Source organism: Balaenoptera borealis (assembly GCF_965194805.1).
Source record: "Balaenoptera borealis genome assembly, chromosome: 13".
Classification (NCBI taxonomy): Eukaryota; Metazoa; Chordata; class Mammalia; order Artiodactyla; family Balaenopteridae; genus Balaenoptera; species Balaenoptera borealis.
In genome coordinates, this window is record NC_138870.1 from 43,387,628 (window position 1) to 43,411,969 (window position 24,342).

Genomic DNA, 24,342 nt, shown 5'->3' on the forward strand with positions numbered 1-24,342 from the left:
AAGCTCTTTGGAAAATACCATCATATCTCTGAAAAAAACTCAAGAAAAGCAACAAAGAAAATAACAATCACAAAGCACACCGACAACCAGGATTAAATATGCCAAATAGAAGAAGTGTTTTCTTTGGAAATGATGTGCTAGTATCAGTAGTTACCAAGGTTTGGTCAATTAAAATCAAAGTGAAATTTACCTGGCTATAGTCAAGTATCACTTTAAAAGTAAGTCAGCTTGACCAGTTCACTCTGAAAAAGAACAGTGCTCCTTTTCCTTTGTCACTTGCAATCCAGACAAAATAAATATCTGATTTATCTGAGCACCATTTGTTAAAAAAATACAAAAGATCTATCATTTTTATATAACCTTAAAACTCTACCCAAACTGATATGTTCAGGTTTACATAAACATACACACATATATATTTTTAAAATTCCATAAGTCGAGACACAAGCCCATAGGGGTGTGTGACCATCATAGGCTAAAAATTTAACTCTGGCAGTTGCAGGACTCTGCGGGTCTCTGACCTACACTTAAAGCTGTCAGCTTTTAACACCCGTCCCGTGAGGAAATCTTTGCCTTTTGCTCAAAATGCTTGAACAAAACTCACCACTGAACTAACAGAGATAACGTTAACAGGACACTTGGCACAAAAGGACTAAGAGAAAGTGGGTGTTATAGAGTCTCTCAGGCTGTCAGTCATCTAGACACAAGTGAGTCAGCATCCACGGTGTTCAGAAGGTAGAGTTCAGGCTGAACTGTCAATCCCAGACGTAGGTACTGAGGACAAAAAGACGGAAAAGGGTTAGACTGATTTGCAAGTATTTAAATATTGAATTTGGCATTTAAGTACCTATAATCAGCATATCAATGTAGGTCTTTTTTCAGTTCTGCTATATAGACTTTCATTTCAGAAAAGAAATGGCTTACAGATACATGAATGGTTTATTGTATATAAAATAATTGCTAGGAGCCGAAATAGTTAAAGATTGAGATAGTACTGAATGCCCTCAGGAAAATTTGCACTTTTATTCTTGCGACACTCTCTGCCTCAGGATGATTGTTTCTGATCAGGATATTAAGAGCAAACGCACCGCGAGCTTTTGTACTTTAATACCAAGTGTGTTAGAAATAAAATTTCAGGGACTTTTCTGGCTGCCCAGTGGTTAGGACTCCAGGCTTTTACTGCTGAGAGCGCAGGTTCAATCCCTGGTCGGGGAACTAAGATCCCACAAGCTGCCCAGCACGGCCAAGAAAAAAAGAAATCAAATTGCAAATAATCTAAATCCTGACCCTATTATCTGGGCCCTATTATCCTTTGGCACATGAGCAAAGCAAAGCCTTTCTTTAAAAAAAACAATGGCATGTACTAAGAGAGATGAGATGAGCTACGGGTCCCAAACGTTTATCAGGCTGAATCAGAATCACTTCGGCTGCTTTTAAAACACGTTGTCAGACCCACCCCTGGAGACCTGAATCCAGATGGTTTGTGTTGGCATCTGTGAAGTTGTATCTTACTTTTTCTCTCCTCTGAATTCACCATGGGACAATCACTGAGTCTCCTTTTAGCCCTACTGTTGTTACTTGGGGTTTTAGGAATGTTGTTGCCCCTTGTCAACAACAAACTCTTTTTGGCCTATCAGTTGCCTCACCTGTGTGGAGGCTGATCCTTTTGTTATAAGAATTAAATGAAATCATATGAGTGCTCAGGATGCCGAATGAACACTATAAATTCATAAAGAAAATGTTCCTATTATATAGTGGAAAAGGAACTGGAGTTGGGGTCAAGCTCCAACTCTGCCACTTCCTATGACCTTGAGCAAGTCATGTATCTTTCTGGAGCCTTAGCCTACTTATTTGTAAAATGGGAATAAATGCTACATTTGAAAATGTCAAGTACGTTAATAAGCTATCTCATGTTAGTCTTCAATAATTGCTGTGCCACACAGCATGCGGGATCTTAGTTCCCCAACCAGGGATCCAACCTGCGCCCCCTGCAGTGGAAGTGCGGAGTCTTAACCACTGGACCACCAGGGAAGTCCCAGTCTTCAATAATGTTTTAACACATTACAAATTGCCCTGTATACCTTACAAGCTTGTGATGACTGTGTGAAGATGAAACCAAATGGAGCCCAAGATAAAACTATTCTCAACTAGTGGGCTAGGAAATTGCTGAGTCACACTGGCCTTAGGGCAGAACAACAGCACTTCAGACTTCAGCTTGCTTACTCACTTTAGGGTCTTATGACTCAAGTTTTAGTAACCAAGAGCGATTGTCAGATACACTGACAATTCACTGCAGTCTTTTCTCAAGTGAGCTAAGGTGGTGGGCTTCTTCATTATGTAGAAAGCAAGGGTTGCATTTTTAGTCCCATGACCTCCAGGTTGTATCACTTAGATGACTTAGTAGAGAGCACTCCTTCATTGGAGAAGTTTGTCATATTGCTCGGAGGCACTAAGAAATGGGGTAAATTGCACAGGAATTGGCTAAACCTTTCAAGGGCAGAGAGGTATGCAAATGAATAAACTATTAGTCCTTAGTTATTGCTGGGGTAGGATCATAGAGGGCCCTGCCCATTTTCCACACCTACCTGAAAAAGCATTCAGGTACTTTTTAAAATTTAGCACAGGCCAAACAAAATTAGCCTACCAGTTGGCAGCTTTTGATCTAAAACATATTCTAGCACTAATCAGAGTATCAAGCAAAGTATCTTTGATATGTTGCTGTTCTTGGTGCTGCTAAACACCAAAGCTTGGTGTCTTAACTATGTATGAAGTGTATACTATATATTATATAGGATGATTGGTAATGATGGTGTGGGCTCTGGAATTAAGCTAGTCAAGTTCAAATGCCAACTGCCCACTTTTTAGTGATGTATTATTTTACTTTTTGGTCCTTCAGTTGCCTTATCTATATAGAGGCTGATCCTCTTGTTATAAGAATTACATGAGATCATATGAGTGCAAAGACCCGGACTAGCACATAGCAGTGTGTTAGTCATTTTTAACATTCAAAAGCCAAGGTGCCAAGAGAAGGTGACACATTTGGATTCATTGGTCCTATCCAAGGAAGGAACAGAAAGCACTCCAGAGGGCAGAGCTAAAGGAAATATCTCAAATCAGGATCTTCAAATTGTTATGCATACTATTTTAGTTCTGAAATTAAATCCAAAGTAAGGAGTTCCCTGGTGGCCTAGTGGTTAGGATTCTGGGCTTTCACTGCCATGGGCCCGAGTGGAAGTGAGATCCCGTAAGCCACGCAGCAAGGCAAAAAAAAAAAAAAAAAAAGATTTAAAAAAAAACAAAAACAAAGTTAGAAGGGAGAGCTAAATGAGGAAGGACAACATGGAGAACAAAATTCCCAGATAACTTCTATGGTGTTACTTACAGTATTCAGCTCCTGTAAGACAGACAGGGAAAGCTTGCAACAGAGAAAGGGGAAATGAAGTTCTAGTGACACTCTTGAAACAAATTAAGTGCTGACTTAGATTTTCCTGCCATGTGTTTGGTGACAAGGCTAGTAGTTTACTGTGTCTGAGCTCTGTCTTTGTTTTTATTAAATGGTGCCAATATTTCCATTTATATCAGGTCTGCCAAAATGCTTTCATTTTTAAGCTAAACAATTTTGGTTTCTCTTTTCAAATACTCATATTTTTTATTGGCAGCATATACAGAATATAAAAGACCTCAATGGTGAAACAAGACTACAGATAGAAAAATGTTCAGCTTAGAGCAGAAAAAGGCCAGATGACAACGTTTTTTCAACTTTAAATATGGTAATGATGTAACCTTTAGCAATGGCAAAACTATAGAATAGAATAGAAATTAGTGTTTGGTGTCTGCAATTCATCAAGTCTTCTGGGAACTAAACCTATGTTGAGCCTTGAACGACATGAATTTGAACTGCGTGAGTCCACTCATACATGGATTTTTTTCCCCAATGGTAAATACTACAGTACTACATGACCCCAGGCAGGCTGAATCTGAGATGCGGAACCACAGATTCGGAGGAACACTGGACATGAAGGGCCGACTATAAACATGAAAGCCCAACTATAAATTTTACACAGATTTTTTATTCCGTGGAGGGTCGGTGCCCCAACCCCGGGTTGTCCAGGGATCAACTGTATTTCTCTCTCTCTTCTAAAGAGAAAAATCACTAACAGTGTGAGTTTAGTATGTCATTCCAGGTGGCAGTTGATGTTTCAGTATTTCAAAGTGGTTGACGCCCCATTAATAAAGTATTTTCAAAGTTAAAAAAATACCCAGGAAACCAAACTGGAAAAAGGAAAAAAAAGTTTTTAATTACAAACCAAGTTTACATATTGTTAAATGATCACTAGAAACTTGCTGTAATCACTCCTAAAACCACTAGCAGGACCTCACAGGAGCCAAACTGCAGCTCTTCCCCATCCCTGTTAATTCCCAGTATGCTGTAGCAGCACAATTATTTCATGCCACATTTATGGAGAACAAGGACCAGTTTACATAAAATACAACTGTATATCCTTAAACATTCCACACAAACATACTGCACATGCTGGTACTGGAAGACTTCAGTCCTAAACATTGTTTATTGTACCCAAAGTACTGGCTGACTAGAAAGTGCACTTTCTATCTGAGAGGATCAAATGGAATACAGTATGGGAGTGTTTTTAACACTGAATAATACTACACACACATTGATATAAAATGCCATTTATCTGGGAAGAAATTTTCCATCATTTCAAGTCATATATATAACTTCAAAGAAAACTAGCAGCTTTTACCTGGGCTTCTAAATATTTGTGAATCTGAGACTGACTGGACTCACCCAGACTGAGGACAAAGGTAAATGTGACTGTAGTGTCTTTACAAAGAATTTTGTCAATGTGGCCCTCACCTACAGCAGCCAGACGAGAGCTTAAGATGTCCGTCCCTGATATCTTCAGAACGCTCTTATGCCAGTTTGGGGAATGATGGTAGGGGAGAAGGAGGGACATGAGGAGGGACAGTTAGGGAAATTTGTCTCTCATGATCCTGTGCTATATCACTGGAGGGGCTCAGATAAAGGTATGGTCAGTGAAACATAGTAGTTTACCCTTAATGCCATATAAAAGACAGTCCATTCAGTCTATGCTTTTAACTGTGTACAAAGTATTGGCAATAATGCCTTCAGGGGCTCAGGTGAACGGAGAACATCAATCATCAAGGACTCCAGAAGGAAAACACCAAAAATGAGAAGTCCTTCAATGCCATTCCCATTACTGTTCTCTCCAAGTCAGTGGCTATAAAAGACTTGATTATTTATCTCCATCAGACAAATGTGATTTGGTTTGAGATAATCACATAGTCTCAGGCTCCACATGTAAAAATGTCAGAAGTGGCTGAAGAGCAGCAGCTCCATGCTGAAGGGACCCATTTCCTCTGATTCCAGAGCTCCACCATCTGGTCTCAAAGTTTTTCCCTCTGAGGGAGTGGCTGAAGAGAGGTAGCCCAGCACAACCCTGCTGAAAGAACTTTGTAACCATAGTGATATCTAAGGACTTGCCGAGAGCGAGCGAGCTTTGCAACCGTTAGATCCAGAGCTCCTGAGATTGCCTTGCAAGTCGTCTTGGGCATGCTTCAGAAAAAGATGACGATTCTGGTAGAAGGCGGCTTTTAGGAATAAAACAGATGGCTCCTCTTCTCCTTTCAAGTTTTTCTCCTCACCCCAAAGTCTCATGAGAACATCAGTGCATAAGCGCTACCATCTCTTTCTATCACTACCCTCCTGGAGGAGGAAGGTGAAGGTTTCATGACTCTAAGTGCTCAAGAAGAAATACCATCAGGAAAGCTTGGTACTAACATGAAAGTTACTAAAATTAGGGCTCCCGAGAAAACTTCGATAAGCTTTCAGTCTCTGAGGAAAATCGTCGAAGTGATTTTCAAAAGAGATGAGTAACCACCACCTACAGGTGAGTTTTGCTACCTCTCCATTTACCATCTTCTTTATGCTTTCTCACCCCTCTTAACATCCAGAGAAATTTAAAGTGAAAATAAGTTAAAAGAATCCTGAACCTGATAGAGGTAGATATCTCATAATTTTATATTTCGAATGGATCAAACCACCCTAGTTGAGATTTTATTTTTTTATAATTAAAGTAATTCAAAGGGTATGCATAAGGAAAGTATTTCTCAGCCTTTTAAAATCCATTATCTTTTGATAAACAAAACTTGCATACCCATTCTGTAATTTGTATAATGAAAAATTTACTGTATTTTCCAAATACGTTTTTTTTAACATATAGTCAGTCTTGTTAAGAATCATGCATAGATGATTATCTCTCAAAAAGATAAAACAAGCTGGCCCTTAGGCAGCTAAAGAGTTTAGTGTTGTTTGAGAGCAGCAGATGTCAGCTTTTCAAGGACCCTACCTAATCCAGTTCCCAGGTTAGGAGGTCAGGAAGAAAAATAATGGCTTCTTTCAAACATATATGCAAAGTCTTTCCCAACAAACAGTTGAGTCCTAAATGCAGTCTGTGCAACAGCACATACTTTTGGCTATGTTCACACAGTAAACCATAGCAACACACTGGCTCTGATGGCTACCTGCGGAAGACAGACAGACTGATCCAGTGTTTACTTAGTATAGCCACTGGTGGCTTCTTCGGTCAGCAGGACTTTAGAGATGCTTACCGTGTGCCCACAGTCTAGGAAGGACATGCCCAGTGCAATCAAACATTGCCAACCCTGAAAGAGAAAATACAGTCATCATTCAATGACCTCTCTGAAGAGCCCTCTTACCCACGACTGCCCACATTGCACTGCTCAGATACAAACCTCTTTTGCCATACTATTTTCAATACTGAGTTCCCTCTGTTCCTACTGCTTTGTGTTTGGTTTGTTTCTTTTAGCTGGCTGGGAGAGTTCCCTGAAGACCACTTTTCTTCAGCCCTACCCCATTCCTCACGATGGGGGGAATGACTGGCTGGCCAATACAACTGCTATGGTCTCTGAGCTGCTCTGTAAGTATACGTTTTGGAGCTAAACAGTAGTAATTCACTCTAGAATCAGCCCTAAGCCTTAAAAATGGGTCTTCAGGGACTTCCCTGATGGCACAGTGGTTGAGAATCCACCTGACAATGCAGGGCACACGGGTTCGAGCCCTGGTCCAGGAAGATCCCACATGTCGTGGAGCAACTAAGCCCGTGCGCCACAACTACTGAGCCTGCGCTCTAGAGCTCAGGAGCCACAACTACTGAGCCCTCATGCCACAGCTACTAAAGCCCGCACGCCTAGAGCCCGTGCCCCACAACAAGAGAAGCCACCGCAATGAGAAGCCTGCGCACCGCAATGAAGAGTAGCCACCGCTCGCCACAACCAGAGAAAGCCCGTGCATAGCAACGAAGACCCAATGCAGCCATAAACAAACAAACAAACAAATTTATTTTTAAAAATGGGTCTTCAACAATCTCAGTAGTCTCAGGCTGACTGAGAACAACTCGGCACCTTCATAACCAATTTGCACGAAGGAAGGATTCCCTTAAGTTCTACAGCAAATTTTTAAAACAGTTTCTGTCAAGGACATACTCAGTTACTTGGGTTTCCTTGGAATAAGTCTCTATATTATGGTCAGCATAATCTTAGCGTGCCCATGGTTTACTGGGGAGGAAAAAAGAAGGGATATATCCATCCAGGGCATAATTTTTCAATATTCACTAAAATGATTTTCTCTATCAAGTACATAACCTGTAGCAGACACTGGCATGGGGACTAGGTAAGTGCTATAAAGATGAGCAGTGGGTTTCCTCCCTCCATCCCTGCCATTCTCTGTAGCAGACATGTTATAAAGTCTGCTGTCCCTAATCCTCAACTCCTGTGTTTTTCAGAGAAACCTGTGTAGAATAGGGAGGTGGATTTGTTGTTGCTGTAGCTGCTTTTCATTAATATAAGTAATGTTACAGAAGATCTGGAAAATAGAGAAAAGAATATATCCATAATCCCACCAGCCTAAGACAACAACTATTACTATTTTTGCATAATTTACTCTGGACTTTTGAAAATTTTTTTGATTATCTAGGTATACACAATTCTGCATTCGTTTTCTATGTAGCTATATTTTATAACCATCATTTAAAAATAACTCTAGGGCTTCCCTGGTGGCGCAGTGGTTGAGAGTCTGCCTGCCGATGCGGGGGACACGGGTTCGAGCCCTGGTCTGGGAGGATCCCACATGCCACGGAGCAACTGGGCCCGTGAGCCACAACTACTGAGCCTGCGCGTCTGGAGCCTGTGCTCCGCAACAAGAGAGGCCCTGATAGTGAGAGGCCCGCGCACGGCAATGAAGAGTGGCCCCTGCTCGCCGCAACTAGAGAAAGCCCTTGCACAGAAACAAAGACCCAACACAGTTATAAATAAATAAATAAATAAATAGATAGATAGATAGATAGATAGATAGAATATCTTTAAAATAACTCTAGAATAACTCAATGAGAGACTATCACTATTTATTTATGTCCTGATTGGATAGCTATTAAGTAGTAGAGCTGGGCAGGGCTGTGAACCCACATGTGCTGCCCTCCAAAGATTTGAAATCACACTCCACAGCTCCCTTCTCCAATCCCATCTCGTACCACTCTCTACTTTCTACACTGCTGATCTTCTTTTAGTTCTTCAAACATACTACACTCTCTTGTTAGGAATTATTAAGAATGGAAACCAGACAGAAGTGACAGAAATAGAAAAATGGTAACTCTTAGGAACCAAGGTAAATTTTACGGTTAAAAATGCGGTTTAATCGCAGCTGGTTTAACGGCTCTTTCAGGTCCTTTCATTTCTGAGCGCTAGCCACACCTCGACCACCCTGATACCTATATGCCCCTGCCCCGTCCCAAATGGACTTACCAAGTAAAACACAAAGCTCAGGTAAGCTATGCTGACCACAGCAGCCACCACATACAATGCCACATGCCCTAGTTCCTGGACATAAACCATGACAAAGTACATGTTGATGGAACAGATGATAAGGACCAAGATACCGCCTGCGATCCTCCAGCCTCTGTAAAGAGAAACAGCACAAGTATTGGTGGCATAGCCCAACCTGTCCACAAACAGAAGAAGACACTGTGTCTTTTGGGGTACACAGGACAGGAGTAAGAGGCATTTCAAAATGAACTGAAAAGTGGTTCTTGTGTCCCAGATTAGGTTAAATGAGCCAAAGTTACATAATGAGAGGGAGAAAGAGGGGAAAAAAACACTGTCAAATAATCCCTATTATTTAAGTCCCTAAAAATGCAAAAAGTCATGAGTCCCTAGAGATGCAACAAGTCATTTCAAATAAACCATGTCCTTTAAAGATGTATATAAAAGGTATTAGCTTATGCCTTTCTCATCAAGATCATTTAACATGGAATTCAGGTGCTTTAAACTTCAGTGGCTGAAGCTGAAGAGTTAAAGCCCTAAAAGCTGAAAAATTTCCCCCAGAAATGAAAACTGTGCTTGCCCTCCTTTGTTACATTCACAGTCTCCATTTTCTAAGTCAAAGACCGAGGGGGCAGCTTTAGCAATCACCTCTCAAAGCACATCGTTCCCCTATGACTTATTTTCTGACTGGCCTGTTTGATGAAGATACCCTTCCCCCATATATATTTGGGGAACTAAGAGAAGTACACTCACATTCCATTGGCAAATTCACTCATTACCGGCCGCAAGCTCGTAAACGTGAGGATGGGTATGAGAGCAAAGGGAAGCTGGAAAAGAAAAAACTAAGATCAGATAGGGCCACTGGGGGTCCTTGTATCACCCCGAGAGTAGCACTGTTAGCAAAAGGGAAACATAGACCCTGTCTCATCTACTCCATGAGAAATTATTCCTATCATTCCAACATGCTGGAGCATTATGTGGAAATCTGTAGGGGTGTCATTAACCTAGCATCAATTATGATCATAGTGTCTTCACAAAATTTGTATCTGCCTTGTCTTCTTAATCTCCATAAAATCTAGCAGTGTCCTATACGTTATTTAATGTTTGCTTGGATTAACGAACAATAATTTGGGGTTCTATGTGTAATTATAGCTTATAATTCCCATTCAAAAAAAAAAAAAAAAACCAAGCTTAAAAAAACCCAGCCCTTTCTAAAAGCCTTTTAGATGTCAGGGATTTCATATGCATTTGCTATGGACCAAGACTGTGCCTCTTTCTTCCTCTAAATTTTCCCCAGCACGCAGCACTAGGCTTGGCAACTAAGGGCAATACAAAATGCTGCCTGACTCAATGGGATGTGAGTTTCCCCAGCTCCCTCCTCACTTGTAAGCTCTGAAGAACATTCAGGAAGTCATTCATCCCTGTCAGATGCTCTACATCTTGGAAGACGGCAACAAGCAGAGTGGGGATGATGGCAATAGAGCGGGTCAGAATCACTCGGGCAAAGCGTGACCACTTTAGGTTCAGGAATCCCTAGAAGGAAACACAGAAGCAGGATGAATGTCTGGAATAGGACACAGAAAAACGTCTGGGGAGGTTCAGGAAGACCTTAGATACGTGGGATTAAGAAGTAACAAAAGGGCAATGTCCTCTTCCTCAAGTCTATCCCAGTCCAAACAGCAGGTACCTCCATGACAAACTGGCCAGAGTAGGTTCCTGTCATGGTGGAGCTCTGTCCTGCAGCCAGGATCCCCACTGCCCAGATGTAGAGTGCAGCAGGCCCGAAGTAACACCCCAGCACAACACCCTGGGAGAGGCAAGGGAGAAAGATATGTTTGTGTCAAAGACCACCTGAGACAACACTCCAAACAGCACTCCTCTGCGACATTTCTCCCTCTTCCTGGCTACGCACCTACCTATACCAAGTGCTGTGCCGGGCACTGTAACAGAAGCTAGACTTAGGTCCTGACCTCATTCTAGATGCTTTCAACCTAAATTCTGCTGGAGGGACCTTTATTTCTCCTCAGCCTAGTCCCTTCTCTTCTCTAGGCTCCTAAAGCCTTTATCCGCAACCTATATCTTGACTATTAAAAAAAAAAAAAAGTCCACAACACTTCCCAAATTAAATTCCTTAACACCCTATTCTGCAAGATGGTAACAGGAATGAAGAGAGAGCTCAAATAAATTTGGGAAATGCTACATGCTATATATTCTACTCTTGGAGGTTCACAATGTAACCAGCGTAAAAGGGACAGAGAGGCCCCAGTAAAGACCACCGCTTTACTAGGAACACTTTCTTTTCTTCTTTTGGCCGCCCCGTGCGGCATATGGGATCTTAGCTCCCTGAACAGGGATTGAAGCCAGGCCCTCGGCAGTGAGAGCACGGAGTCCTGACCACTGGACTGCCAGGACCACCAGGGAATTAATTCCCAGGAACACTTTCTTTAGTCACCCGAATTAACGTCCTATAGAACAATATACTATCAACACAAGTTTGGGAATTGCTGATACAATTCATCTTTTCAGCTGATCTTCTATTCCCTTCCACGTAACCCAAAAGGCTTGTCCGGCATCTGGACCTCTGAAAAAAACACACTCCAGAGAAGATATGCTGAGCTCTGAAGTGAACCCACAGAAAAAACCAGATACTATGCTAAGAATATTGATTCAGGAGCAAAGATCAGAAATCTGAATAGGTTTACCCCTTTGTAGATGTCCACAGTGAGTGTTGAGTTATCGTCAGGAAAAAGATGAGTATGGGGACTGCTGATATTTCTACAGACTTCAACCTGGAACCAAAGCAGTTTAGGAACAACTTTTACTTCTGAGGCCAGCACCCAGACAAGAAGCCCTCTCCTACAGATTATACACAGGTCACCCAAGAGATGGATGCTGGAGGCAAGACACTGGACACAGGTTGTGACAAGGGCAGAGACGGGCTGCAATGTCACTTGAGGTCTTCCTCCGTAATCTTTCTACACCCACATGCCATCAAAAACATTTACGGAGTTAGAGTGTGCATGGTAATACATGAAGGCTGGGTCATTTTAAATGATGACAGGAGGCGAGGGCCCTTAAGAAGGCTTCAGATATGAGAGGACAGCCAGAATAGGGAGTCCTTAGTCAAAGCAGAGCCAGGAGTCAGAGGTCCTATAGATAAGAAACAAAGTAGTGATCAAAACTAGATAGGCAATCAGGAATCAAGATGATAGAGAATTCAAAATGACAAGACAGTCTATCTAGCCACAGTTTCTGTTTTCTGTTTGTTGGCTTCTCCCAACCTGTCATCACCAAATGGCAGAACTGGCAAGTGGCTAGTAGTTGGTAAGCAGGAAACAAAAGGGGATGACAAAGAGCCAAACAGGCGCGAAGCCACTAGTAACAGCGTGAAGCAATCTTTGTCCGAGGTAAGCTCCCTTCCCTGTCAAAAGCTTGGAAAGATGGGTCTAGGCTTGGTCACAGACCCCAGACTGTAAACCACGACTAGTGCAGTGATTTAGGGAGCAGCATTGAGGCTTGAGATCCACTTCCCCTGAGCTCTAAGTCACTGTCACCTTTTCCTACCCCAATCCAGCCTCCTCTTTACCCTCACATTCACTACCACCCAGGACCCTGGCTTACTCACCACCTGCTTGTTGGTTTTCTCAAAAAATGCTTCAGCAAAGACTGAGACGACAAAGACGTTGATGATAAAAGAAACAAAAAGAGCAATGCAGGATTCAATGAAAAAGTACTTATTGGCTTCCCGAACTTCCTCCTTATTGGCTCGGTCTACCTGTCTGGACTAGAGAGATAACAGCAATGGTCATTTTTTTGACTAGTAGGAACAACTTTCCTTGTAATATTTCATGAGTTTGGAGTCAGCTGAAAGACCTAGAGGGCAAACAACTGACCACATGAAATGTGAGAGACTCCCCTTACATCCTGGTTCACTGAGTAAGAACTCCATGACCCTCTGATGATACCACACATCCCCAAACAGGGAAAAGTGACCGAGTGACTGCTGAGCTCTCAGTTACTGTGGCTGCAAGAACCACTGACCTACAAAAACAACCTGATTTCAGACCTAAGGGGTAGATAACCTTAATTACAAAGGTCTCTGAATCTCCCAGCAAACTATTGTGTTCGACTGACTGGTAAAAGCCAGGTTGGGCTCTTTCCTCCTGACCTCCACGAGGCCACTCAGGCTTTTGAGATTTAAGCACAAGAGACACGGTGCACCTTCAGACCTTTTAAGAAGGACTTTAGTCCCTTCTTTATGGGGTCAGTTATCTCTGGTCACCTTGGTGATTAAAACGGAGTCCAAGTGTGGGGAGTCCAACTGTGGAAAAACATCTTGCTCCTTCAGGGCTCTAACAGTTGTAAACTAAGTGTGTGTCCCTTGCAACCAAAGGAAAAGGTCCCATGAACTACACAGGCCACTGAGATGTGGGTCTTGCTTACCTTGACTAAAGCAGAATGCAGGTACATGTTGTGTGGCATGATAACAGCACCCACGATGCCCACAGCCTGCTCGATCTGTGAGGTATGACAGCCTGAACAGGATGGCAGGAACATGCCTTTGAGGACCTGGGTCTGGCTGGGTTTCACTGTAACATACTACATACCAACCGAACAGCTATTAGCCTTTACTGGAATATGAGACCAGGGGAGTAACACAGTGCTAGGGAACACTCTGCAACCTTTACTCCTTAAACCCCTTCACCAACAACTACATAGGACATGAGGAATACAGAACCATCCAAAAAAACCAAGCAGTACAAGGTCAGAGAATTTAGGACTGGGGTATCCAGATATTTCACATCATATTTTATAAATTTATTTATTTATTTATGGCTGTGTTGGGTCTTCGTTTCTGTGCGAGGGCTTCCTCTAGTTGCGGCAAGCGGGGGCCACTCTTCATCGCGGTGCGCGGGCCTCTCACTATCGCGGCCTCTCTTGTTGCGGGGCACAGGCTCCAGACGCGCAGGCTCAGTAGTTGTGGCACACGGGCTTAGTTGCTCCGCGGCATGTGGGATCTTCCCAGACCAGGGCTCGAACCCGTGTCCCCTGCATTGGCAGGCAGATTCTCAACCACTGCGCCACCAGGGAAGCCCCCACATCATATTTTAGATAAACAAAATAGATGTGTAGAGAATGTAATTAATACTCTAAAGAAATAAAATGGCCACTAAGGGCCTTATTGATATTAGCTTCACAGTAACTCCTGTGAGACACACCCAAGAATACAGAGTCAATTCTTGATTACCCACACTAATCATGCTTCTGTGTTCACCTATGTATATAAAAATCACTTATATTTGCCACTAGCGTCTGCTGAGACTCATTCAGAAACACTTCTCATACACACTTTTTCCTGGTTCGGCATTTCTCTTGGAAGCCTTAGACCAAGCTATATCATCTACTCACAGAGTAGATGCATTTTTAAAAGTCTGCTAAGCCAAGGACTTCCCTGGTGGCAGAGTGGTTAAGAATCCGCCTGCCAATGCAGGGGACACGGGTTCGAGCACTGGTCCAGGAAGATCCCACATGCCGTGGAACAACTAAGCCTGTGCGCCACAACTACTGAGCCCGTGTGCCACAACTACTGAAGCCCATGTGCCTAGAGCCCGTGCTCCGCAACAAGCGAAGCCACCGCAATGAGAAACCCACGCATCGCAATGAAGAGTAGCCCCCACTCGCCGCAACTAGAGAAAGCCCATGTGCAGCAACGAAGATCCAACGTGGCCATAAAGTAATTAATTTAAAAAAAAAAAGTTTAGCTAGGTCAATAAGCAGAAATCAGTTTATAACAATTGGGCATAAAAAGGTGCTATTACTGTAGGTGCATATAACAGTAGGGTTAGGGTTAACCCAATGGAGTATCTGGGTTGGGGGACAAACCGGGAAACATGCACTATATCCCCTATAGTTCATTAACTGCTGCATTACAGAGAAAGTCCAAGCTGCAGTTATTATCAACCAGGATGAACAAAAACAGAATCCCTCTAAGGTAACAGTCAAGAATAACCCTGCAATCCCTTCCTTAACCCTCTCCAAGGCTGTTCTGTTGTTGGGATGGCCAACTTGGAACCAGGGAGTCTAGTCTGGAAAGTCCTAGAAATTCTAGTCATTTTTGACCTAGGAGTCCCTGCAGGCCTTCCTGGACACTAGTCTTTGCTACCTCTTATTCCTTCCAAATTTGCCCAGGACTGAATTTGGCTTTTTGTTAACAAATACTGTCTTTTATAATAAAAGGAAACAAAAATTGTTTTAAAAAGCTAATGAACAGCCTGTAACACTTGCCTCATATCCAAATGTGAGGGCCATAATTGTGATGAGAAAACCAAAAAATGCTTCTAGCTTCCGCAAGCCTAAGGGAGAAAATGCAGCAGTGAGCTCACAGAAGGCAGACTTCCCCATCAGCCACGTGATGGAAAGCAGCTGACTGCTTTGACTGACCCCTCCATTCCCACTCTGCTTACCATATTTGTCCAAAAAGAGAAATACAAAGGTATCTGCAATGGTGATAAGAACTCCACCCCACAGCGGGACCCTAGGTCAGAGATAAGAAATGGAGATTAAAGGAAAGAAAAGAAACATTGAGAAACACTCTCTTCCCAACAGCTCTCCAGTTATACAACACTTGGAGGAACAAGGACTTGGGGAAAAGGGAACAGTGGCAGGAGGCCAGGCACAGCACCAAGTAAAATAACACATTCATTCAAACTTTGTCTACTATTTCAGACATCCAGGATACAAAGCTGGAAAGTATGGGTCTTATCTCTCAAGGAGCTCACTTGTCTAGTGTGATAAACTGACATACAAATTAATTGTAATACTCACTGCCACACCCTGGATAATAAAGGGTGTGTTGGGTCTCATGACCCAACATAAGAACATGGAAGATATAGAACCTACATTTGCCAAGAGAGAAGAAGGTGGTTACAGAAAGGTTCCACAGAAAAAGTATTGATACTCGAGTTGAATCTTGAAAATTGAAAATGAGTTGGGTTTTTGTTTTTACACTTGCTTGGAAATCTAGCAAAACATTGATTACTTTCTAGAGAAAAACCCCTCACCTTCCTACAGAGAGGAGGTTGATGGCAATAGCGGAGCCAATAACTTCTTGCATATCTGAGCCAACGATAGCCAACTCCACCATCAGCCACAGGATAATTCGTGGAACCTAAACACCAAACAGCAGAAAGATATGGTTCTAATTAATCATTTCTAAGAACTTCCCCCATAGTTTGGAATTCACATTTTGGCACTGATCCATAAACAGTCCTTTAAAAGCTTTCGGTCTAGAGATAAAGTACCAGAACTCAGCTCCACTTGGCCCCTTGCTGGAGAAGACCAGGCTGCTTCTATGTGGCAGAGTCTGTTAGTCAAGGTCAGGGCAGCGGCTGACTCCAATTTTTTTCTCCTTCCTTTCCACTTGACAGAAGAACGGAATTTCCATCCATTATTTCCACTTAATTTTTTGCCTGAAAACAATCCTAAAAGTCTTAGGGGAAAATGAGGATGCTAAGATGGTCAAAATATTGTTCAGGAGAGAATAGAAATGCTGCAGAAGAAAATATCTATCCTGACCATAGGTGAAGAGACAAAACAAGCATGAAAAGGTTGGAGTCATCCTTAACGTAGTAATGCACAAGCAAGTAAAAAAGACAAATACGCAAAGGGACTCGGGGCAAAGTGGTTGGAATTGGGTGTCCTATAAGAAAATCTGGGAACTAATCTGGTCAAATAATCCAGCAGAAAGCAATTAAGTAGTGCTGGCTCACTGAGGCCAGGAAAAAAAAAAAAAAACACCTCAAGGTACCTACTACCCAAAAAATATGTCACAAAAAACAACTGCTAAGATACATGAAGAAAGAGAAGCTAAAAGAAATTATAAATTATCAAGGGTTTTTTTTGTTTTGTTTTTTGTTTTTGTTTTTGAGAAGCATATAAGAAAAAAAAAAAAACAGGTAAGGATACTTTCTCACAGCCAGGAAAGGAGATTAAACATTTAGGACAAACTGCAGGTAGATTAGTACTTATCTAAAGATCAGGCCAGTTTAAAGCTGTCTTCCAGACATTGGGTCCATCCATTCCTGCCTTAGATAGCAGCAAGAAAGGCCCAAAATATCCAGAAGGAAACTAAAGAGGACAGTGTAAACTCCAGGGTCAAGGTAAACTGAAAAATCATTATTAACAAATCCAAAGATCCTGCCTAATATAATTTGCAGTAAAAGGAAAAAACTCACTTTCTTCAAATTTATGGCAAAGACAAACAAAAAAGAAAATATGCATAATGCAAAGTGATGGATGTATGAATAGTATTCATACTATGGATGTATGAATGAAAGTGCTTAGACAGAATACCCCTGCCCCTTTGTGAACTGGGCACTGCTAGATGCCAAAAGGCAGAGTGAAAGGTAAATGTTTACTCAAACAGAATTTTTCTAAGGAAACTTTCTGGGAAATGTGAATCTCATGTTAGACTTTGAAGGAGCACAGAAACATGGGTCAGCCACAAGAGGAGCTATAGAATTTCCCTTGGGATTCCCAGTCCTCAGGGCCACGGATCCCTACATCCTCCACTATTTCAGTATACAAGGGGGCCAGCACAGGTTGCCAGACACAGAGTCACCTATGATATGAGTAACAGACAAACACTGCTCACCCTGGGATACTGACGGTGACACATTTCAGCAAGATGCAGCCCAGTGACCACTCCCAGTCTAGCTGCAAGGCGCTGGAGCAGGAGCCCCACGATGGTGGCCATCAGAAGAACCCAGAGCAACTAGAGAAGAACAAAATCCCACCATTACACTCATTAGATAACTGGGATTGTTTTGTTTGGTTGTTTGGCAATGTGAATGGGAAACACTACGTTCAGGAAAGAGCCCCAGTCAGGAATCAAATGACCTGAGTTCTGCATCATGTTCTGCACAGAACCTGCTAGGTCACCTTGCACCTTTCTGAGCCTTAGTTTCTCCCATCTGCAGTTTCTCCTTTGTTCAAGGAAACTATGTGGGTAAAATAAAATAAAAAACCATCTATGTGGATAAAATAAAATTTAAAAACAGATGGAAAAGTACTTTTCACTTAAGTGTCACAGCCAATGAAGTATCAGCATGTAGCCACTGAGGTTCATATCCAACAGAAAGAGTAGAGGAAAAGGATGTCGTGTGCTACGAGTGTTTAAAAGGGAAAGGGGTAGGACTCGATGTTCACCTTAAATCCAGCCACTGCTCCAGACTGCAAATCAGATTCAATGTTTCCTGGATCCAGGTAGGCAATGCTCATAAGAAATCCCGGACCCGTGAAAGCCCAGAGTTTACGAAAGCTAAAACAAGAGTACTGTACAAGAGAGGAAAACAGATCAAAATGATTATCACCTCCAAACTGCTGATCTAATTTATCTATTATTTTGTCACATATAAAGCAGCAATATTAGCTTCATAAGAACATTTAGGAAGCTGGATACTGGGTGTGCCCAAGTTTCACGTCCATCTTATCCACTTCTCATCAATAAGCTGGCCACCTCTCTGTCCAAATAAGAGGCCTTCTCTTACCTGCTCTTTCCAACAGCCTTTCATTCTAAAACCCAAGCAATAATATCAGTATCTCTGTGCACAACCACTACCCAAATAGGACAAAAGGCACTGTAAAAAAGGGAACATGGAATCCATACTTTCTTGATGAAAAAATGCTCACTAGTTCAACTTGGCAACGGGTTTTTCAAGGCCCTCAGTTTCCTTATCAGTTTCTGTTTACTCTGATTACAAAAATTCAGGGCTTCCCTGGTGGCGCAGTGGTTGGGAATCCGCCTGCCAATGCAGGGGACACGTGTTCGAGCCCTGGTCCGGGAAGATCCCACATGCCGCAGAGCAACTAAGCCCGTGCGCCACAACTAGTAAGCTTGCGCTCTAGAGCCTGCAAGCCACAACTACTGAGCCCTCATGCCACAACTACTGAAGCCCACGTGCCTAGAGCCCATGCTCTGCAACTGGAGAGGCCACCGCAATGAGAAGCCTGCACGCCGCAACTAGAGAAAACCCGTGCGCAGCAACAAAGACCCAACGCAGCCAAAAATTAAATAAATAAATTTATAAAAATTAAAAAAAAATTCAGTCTTCAGAGATTGCGTGCCAGAATTAGACCTGAAGTTGTTGGTCTGGAGTTGTCCAGCAGACTTTCCACTCATAGCTTGTCCCTAGATAATAATGTTTTCCTCTAAGGACCTGTCACTAACCTCCTCCTCAGGAATGGCGATCTTCTCATCAAAGTAGGTGGTGAAGGGCTCCTCTGAGTGCCCCCCAGAGGACTGTGGAAGAGAGGAGTTACTGTAGGCAGGGTTGATGGCCCCAAGACTGGCAGGGTCCCCGTGGTCTCCAGAAGCATCTTCTGAATTAACAGGTTTGAGAAGAAATGAATTAAAGTGAACAAAATACACTAACAGCTCATCCTTAGAAATGCTGATAGTAAACCTTTTTAATACCTAAATGCACAAGATCAACCTGACTCTATCTCAATTTCCAGTACTTTATTTTTATTTATATTTTTAATAAATTAATTTTTGAATAGGCAATATGTTCACATGGCTGAAAATTTGAGAAGTACAAAAACGCTTATGATAAAAAAGCTCCCTCTCACCCCTGTTCCCCAGTCACTCAGCTCTACATCAGTTTTCAGCATGCATCTCACAATGGTTTCCCTCTACTTTCACACTTCTATTCCCACTTGCCAATTTTTAGAACCATTTAATTTTCTTCTAAAAACAGTGATGTCTAGGGCTCAATGTATTAAATAACATCCCCAGACTAGTCCCACTGGTAACCTAAAATCCTAACTTTTAGAAGGAAATAGGTCAGTCTAGTGGGACCCTCTCCTCTCTCCTCCTCCCTGCCCCCAATTATTTGGTAGGACTTACTCAAAGAATCATCCTTGGACATTATACCTCCATCAGGCTCCTCCAAAAATGTGTAAATTGCAAACTCTTGCCACATTTCAGGCTAAAATCTGAAGCTGCAGGGAAACCACCAAACAGGAACCCTCCTGACTAAGGCCTGCAGTGAAGAGCTTGGGAGGGGGAGGTGTCACCCTCCTGATAGAGGGCTCATCTCAGATTAATCATCAGTGTTTCCCTAAGTCCTACATTTTGCAGTTAATTTTAAATGCAGGGAGGGGGAGGGTCTGGGAGAAAAGGGCTAATACAAAGCCCAGTTTGCTGTAGCCTTCAAATGGCTATTTTTAACCACAAAGCTCTAATCTCAGGGTTTCCAAGAAACCTTTGCAACATCCAATCAGAAAAACAAAAGCTCTCTTTCTATAGGGAACTGACCCACTTCACCTTAAGTGGCACTGAACTGAGGAGGAAATGTACAGAAAAGGAATGGAAATTCTAATGGAGAAATTTTAAATCAGGAAGGATTAGTCAAAGCACTTAAGAAGTCTCATTAAATACACTATTAGGTGCTGGCTCAGTATTTTACTGTTCCATGCATATCTGAAGTGCTGTGAGCAGACAAAGCACTCTAGAGGTTTTTATGCCAGGTCTGCAAATAATACTGCCTTTACAAGCATTACAGCTATAGAAACCAAACTCATAGCTAATCTTAGCTCATCTCAGAACTGGAAATAAGATATGAGGCAAGTCTCTGTGGTTATAAATCCATTTTCATTTACAGCCTAAGTTACCAGGTGGTGACCTCTGAATGGAGCAGGTCTCCATGATGATATTGTTGGCTGGGGGAGAGGAGATGGGGACAATTTTTGTTGGAACAGAAGACAAGAAGGACAATATGGTAAATTTCTGTTACTGGCTTAAGCCTAATTCCAAATAAAAATTAGACAATAACACAAAGCTGTAAATTACCATCTGGTGTCTTCTGTTCAGGACCCAACACCATGGTGGATACCTGAGTGTCTGAGTTCTTAGAATAAGATTCTGGAAAGGAGAAAAGAGAGGGAGAGGAATTAGCAAGAACAAACTAAAACTAACAAGTTCAGAACCAGCATTCTGTTACTCTGTATGACTGAACCCTTACTACGTGAAAAGAATAATTGTTCTACTGAATTAGATAACCTTGAAAATAATTACAGTTTTCAGAATATGATTAAGAGATATTTAATAAAAAATGTAAAAGTCTTAATCATGTTTTTGCTGGCAAAACTTCAAAACCAAACTGAAGCAAAAAGTATTTCAGGGAAGTGGACAAATAGTTTTTAATAGGCATCCACAGAGAGGCTGCTAGGCAAGTACCCAGTCTCTGCCTTTGCCTCCAGATTAACCCAAATATTTAAAAGACTGACTCCCCCCACCCCATTTTGATGAGTTTTTAAGGACAGAGATCTATAACTCTCTTTGATCTAACTAACAATTTAAGCTCATGTTTCAATTTTCTGGAGAGGGGGAAGGGGAAGCACCTCACCAGCACACTGGTAGTAGAAGTAGAGGGTCACTATTTCCCAGCCTCACATTTCCCTGAAGAGAGACTTCAGCTGTAAGGTTTCAGGTCTCATTCCCCAACACTTCAACAACTGGGAGAAGAAACTAATGACCATGGCCCTCCCCTCCTGGGCTCTCAAGGAGAGAGAAGTGCAGGCACTTCTCTCCCTCAGCAATAAGCAGCCTGAGGGGGGGGCCGGGGGTAAGGGGGTATCCCAGATGTCCAGCATCCTATTGGGTAAAGTTTAACTGGGGGGCAGGGGAATATTAGTAAGCCCATTGGGCCACAGATCTATGGCATATTCTCTAGTCAACCCCACCAATAAGGCTGATTTTGTAAAATTTTGATCTACTGATTAAGGAATCTATTTCTCAGTTGATTCCAAATTTAGAAAGGGAAAGGTAAGTAGTATTAATTGTTAACTGCCTCCCCTTAAATCCCAATAACAACTATCCTACTGAAAAAGTGATGAAGCCTCCCCTTAGCTATCTTTTACTACTTAAATAGTCTTTTTCCACTATTGTAACTTTATTGCCCCTATTTGAACAGTGCTCTACTTTCTTTGATAGTCTATCAACATATTCTGTACATATTTTGCAAAATTACAGAATTAAGACCTGAAGGGGGTTTTAGGTTTCATCTATCTTCTGGAATGTAAAACATACCACCACTTGCTAATTTGGAAAACATAATCTTTCATGTCTATAGTCACCAGTATCAAGTATCTTGTTATAATGAACAATAGTAACGTCCTTCCTATCAGAGTTTGAGCCACCAGATGGTTTCGCCAACAGATCCCAAAACTACTGACTAAATCCAACCCCTCTTTCAGCCAGTTACAACAGCACCTCACCTAAACGGGATTTACACATCCGACCACTCAGTAGCAGTGCCACTTGGATTCCAATCACAGCACAGCTCCTAGGCCCCACTCAGAGCCTTTTTACTTTTATTTTACATATAATTCTAAGAAGCCAGGATAACACACAATAAACTAGAAACCACAAATCAGATCTGGGACTATGGCTCTTACAGGGAAAATTCTTGGGCTATTTGATATGAGGCAACTTCCTTATACTTCAATCAGCTCTGAGAATATTATTATGAAGAATATTACTGGGAGGACTTCCCTGGTGGTCCAATGGTTAAGACTCCACGCTCCCAACGCAGAGGGCCTGGGTTCGATCCCTGGTCAGGGAACTAGATCTCGCACGCTGCAACTAGAAAACCCCACAAGCTGCAACGAAGATCCTGCATGCTGCAACTAAGACCCGGTGTAGCCAAATAAATAAACAAATAAATTTAAAAATATATATATTGTTGGGAATTCCCTGGTGGTCCAGTGGTTAGGACTCCGTGCTTTCACTGCCAAGGGTACAGATTCGATCCCTGGTCAGGGAACTAAGATCCCACAAGCCACACAGAGCACCACCATGCCCCCCGCCCCCGCCAAAAAAAAGAATATTATTATTGGGAGTTCTCTGGTGGCCTAGTGGTTAGGATTCTAGGCTTTCACTGCTGTGGCCCGGGTTCAACCCCTGGTTGGGGAACTGAGATCCTGTAAGCTGCACATTGCAACCAATAAATAGATTAATTAATTAATTAATTAAAATAGGAAGAAGTGCAAAAAAGCATTAACAGTGGTTATTTTTTTATAAGAATATTAACATTATATTATTATTAAGAATAACTCAAGTTTCTAATTGCAGCCCTACTCATGAAGAACCGATTCAATTAGATTACTTTTGTAGTGATGACTGATATCCTGTTTCAGAAGGCACAGAAGTGTTTAACACATGTGAGTAAGATTCCTTTCCAAAACAGGCCTTTAAAACTTATATTTAAAAAGCAGGACTTCCCTGGTGGCACAGTGGTTAAGAATCCGCCTGCCAATGCAGGGGACACGGGTTCGAGCCCTGGTCTGGGAAGATCCCACGTGCCACAGAGCTACTGAGCCCGCGTGCCACAACTACTGAAGCCCGTGCGCCTAGAGCCCGTGCTCCACAACAAGAGAAGCCTGCACACTGCAACGAAGTGTAGCCCCCGCTCACCACAGCTAGAGAACGCCCGCGTGCAGCAATGAAGACCCAACACAGCCAAAAATAAATAAATAAATAAATTTATTAAAAAAAACAACAAACAATTGAGATAGTAGTGTTTTTCCCCAAGTCTGAAATGTGAAAAGGTGTTAAATAATTTTAAACAGAAATATCTCATGATAAAATTTTTAATAATTACTATTAGTATTTTAAGTGATTACTCCCATACTTACTTACAGAGCCGATAAAATACAAGAAGTCTGGTCTTCTCTGTGAAATCTCAGAAATATATTATTCCAAGAGAGAAAATGATTCTAGATTCCAACATGTTTTTTTTTTTGGCAGCACCTCTCGGCTTGCCGGATCTTAGTTCCCTGACCAGTGATCAAACCAGGGCCCCGGCACTGAAAGCACCGAGTCCTAACCACTGGGCCGCCAGGGAATTCCCTAGATTCCAACTTTCTCATCAAAACATTGAGTCAACAAACTATGAACTCCACTGTTTATAGTGTCTAGAGAACATAACTAGGGCAGGGAATAGAGGGTCAGTATGCTTGGTGTGCTGCACAGTATTTAAGTCTCCATGAAAATTTAACAACCATATGGAAGCAGTAAGTTAACAGTAAGACAGTTTTGCTCTCTAGGACCATACCACCAGGTCATTTCAGTTATTTAATTACGTTAAGAAAAAGATCGGGCTGCCCCGGTGGAGCAGTGGTTAAGAATCCATCTGCCAGTGCAGGGGACACGGGTTCGAGCCCTGGTCCGGGAATATCCCACGTGCCGCAGAGCACCTAAGCCTGTGCGCCACCACTACTGAGCCTGAGCTTTAGAGCCCGCGAGACACAACTACTGAGCTTGAGTGTCACAACTACTGAAGGCCGCGCGCCTAGAGCCCGTGCTCCGCAACAGGAGGAGCCACCGCAATGAGAAGCCCGCGCACAGCAACGAAGAGTAGCCCCCGCTCGCCGCAACTAGAGAAAGCCCGCTCGCAGCAACAA

At 42.4% G+C, this 24,342-nt stretch overlaps 1 protein-coding gene across 4 annotated transcripts in view; it reads right to left on the reverse strand.

Annotated features, from left to right (window-relative positions):
• Window positions 1-92: 92 nt before the first annotated feature.
• SLC11A2 (solute carrier family 11 member 2) overlaps window positions 93-24,342 on the reverse strand; it is a 33,670-nt gene continuing 9,420 nt past the window's right edge. For 2 of the 4 annotated variants that reach the window (XM_082352412.1, XM_082352414.1), the window contains exons 2-17: window positions 20,729-20,800; window positions 19,106-19,254; window positions 18,085-18,210; window positions 17,531-17,650; window positions 15,939-16,045; window positions 15,342-15,412; window positions 15,163-15,230; window positions 13,321-13,476; window positions 12,503-12,661; window positions 11,580-11,666; window positions 10,565-10,684; window positions 10,261-10,410; window positions 9,631-9,704; window positions 8,860-9,013; window positions 6,652-6,705; window positions 93-774 (exon numbers count right to left, since the gene is read on the reverse strand). In XM_082352412.1, the coding sequence (XP_082208538.1) occupies window positions 694-774; window positions 6,652-6,705; window positions 8,860-9,013; window positions 9,631-9,704; window positions 10,261-10,410; window positions 10,565-10,684; window positions 11,580-11,666; window positions 12,503-12,661; window positions 13,321-13,476; window positions 15,163-15,230; window positions 15,342-15,412; window positions 15,939-16,045; window positions 17,531-17,650; window positions 18,085-18,210; window positions 19,106-19,254; window positions 20,729-20,800 (1,748 nt within the window). In that variant the 3' untranslated portion in view covers window positions 93-693. Of the gene's footprint in view, window positions 775-6,651; window positions 6,706-8,859; window positions 9,014-9,630; window positions 9,705-10,260; window positions 10,411-10,564; window positions 10,685-11,579; window positions 11,667-12,502; window positions 12,662-13,320; window positions 13,477-15,162; window positions 15,231-15,341; window positions 15,413-15,938; window positions 16,046-17,530; window positions 17,651-18,084; window positions 18,211-19,105; window positions 19,258-20,728; window positions 20,801-24,342 lie in introns of all 4 variants that reach the window. The other 2 variants (XM_082352411.1, XM_082352413.1) reach the window with 1 other exon arrangement.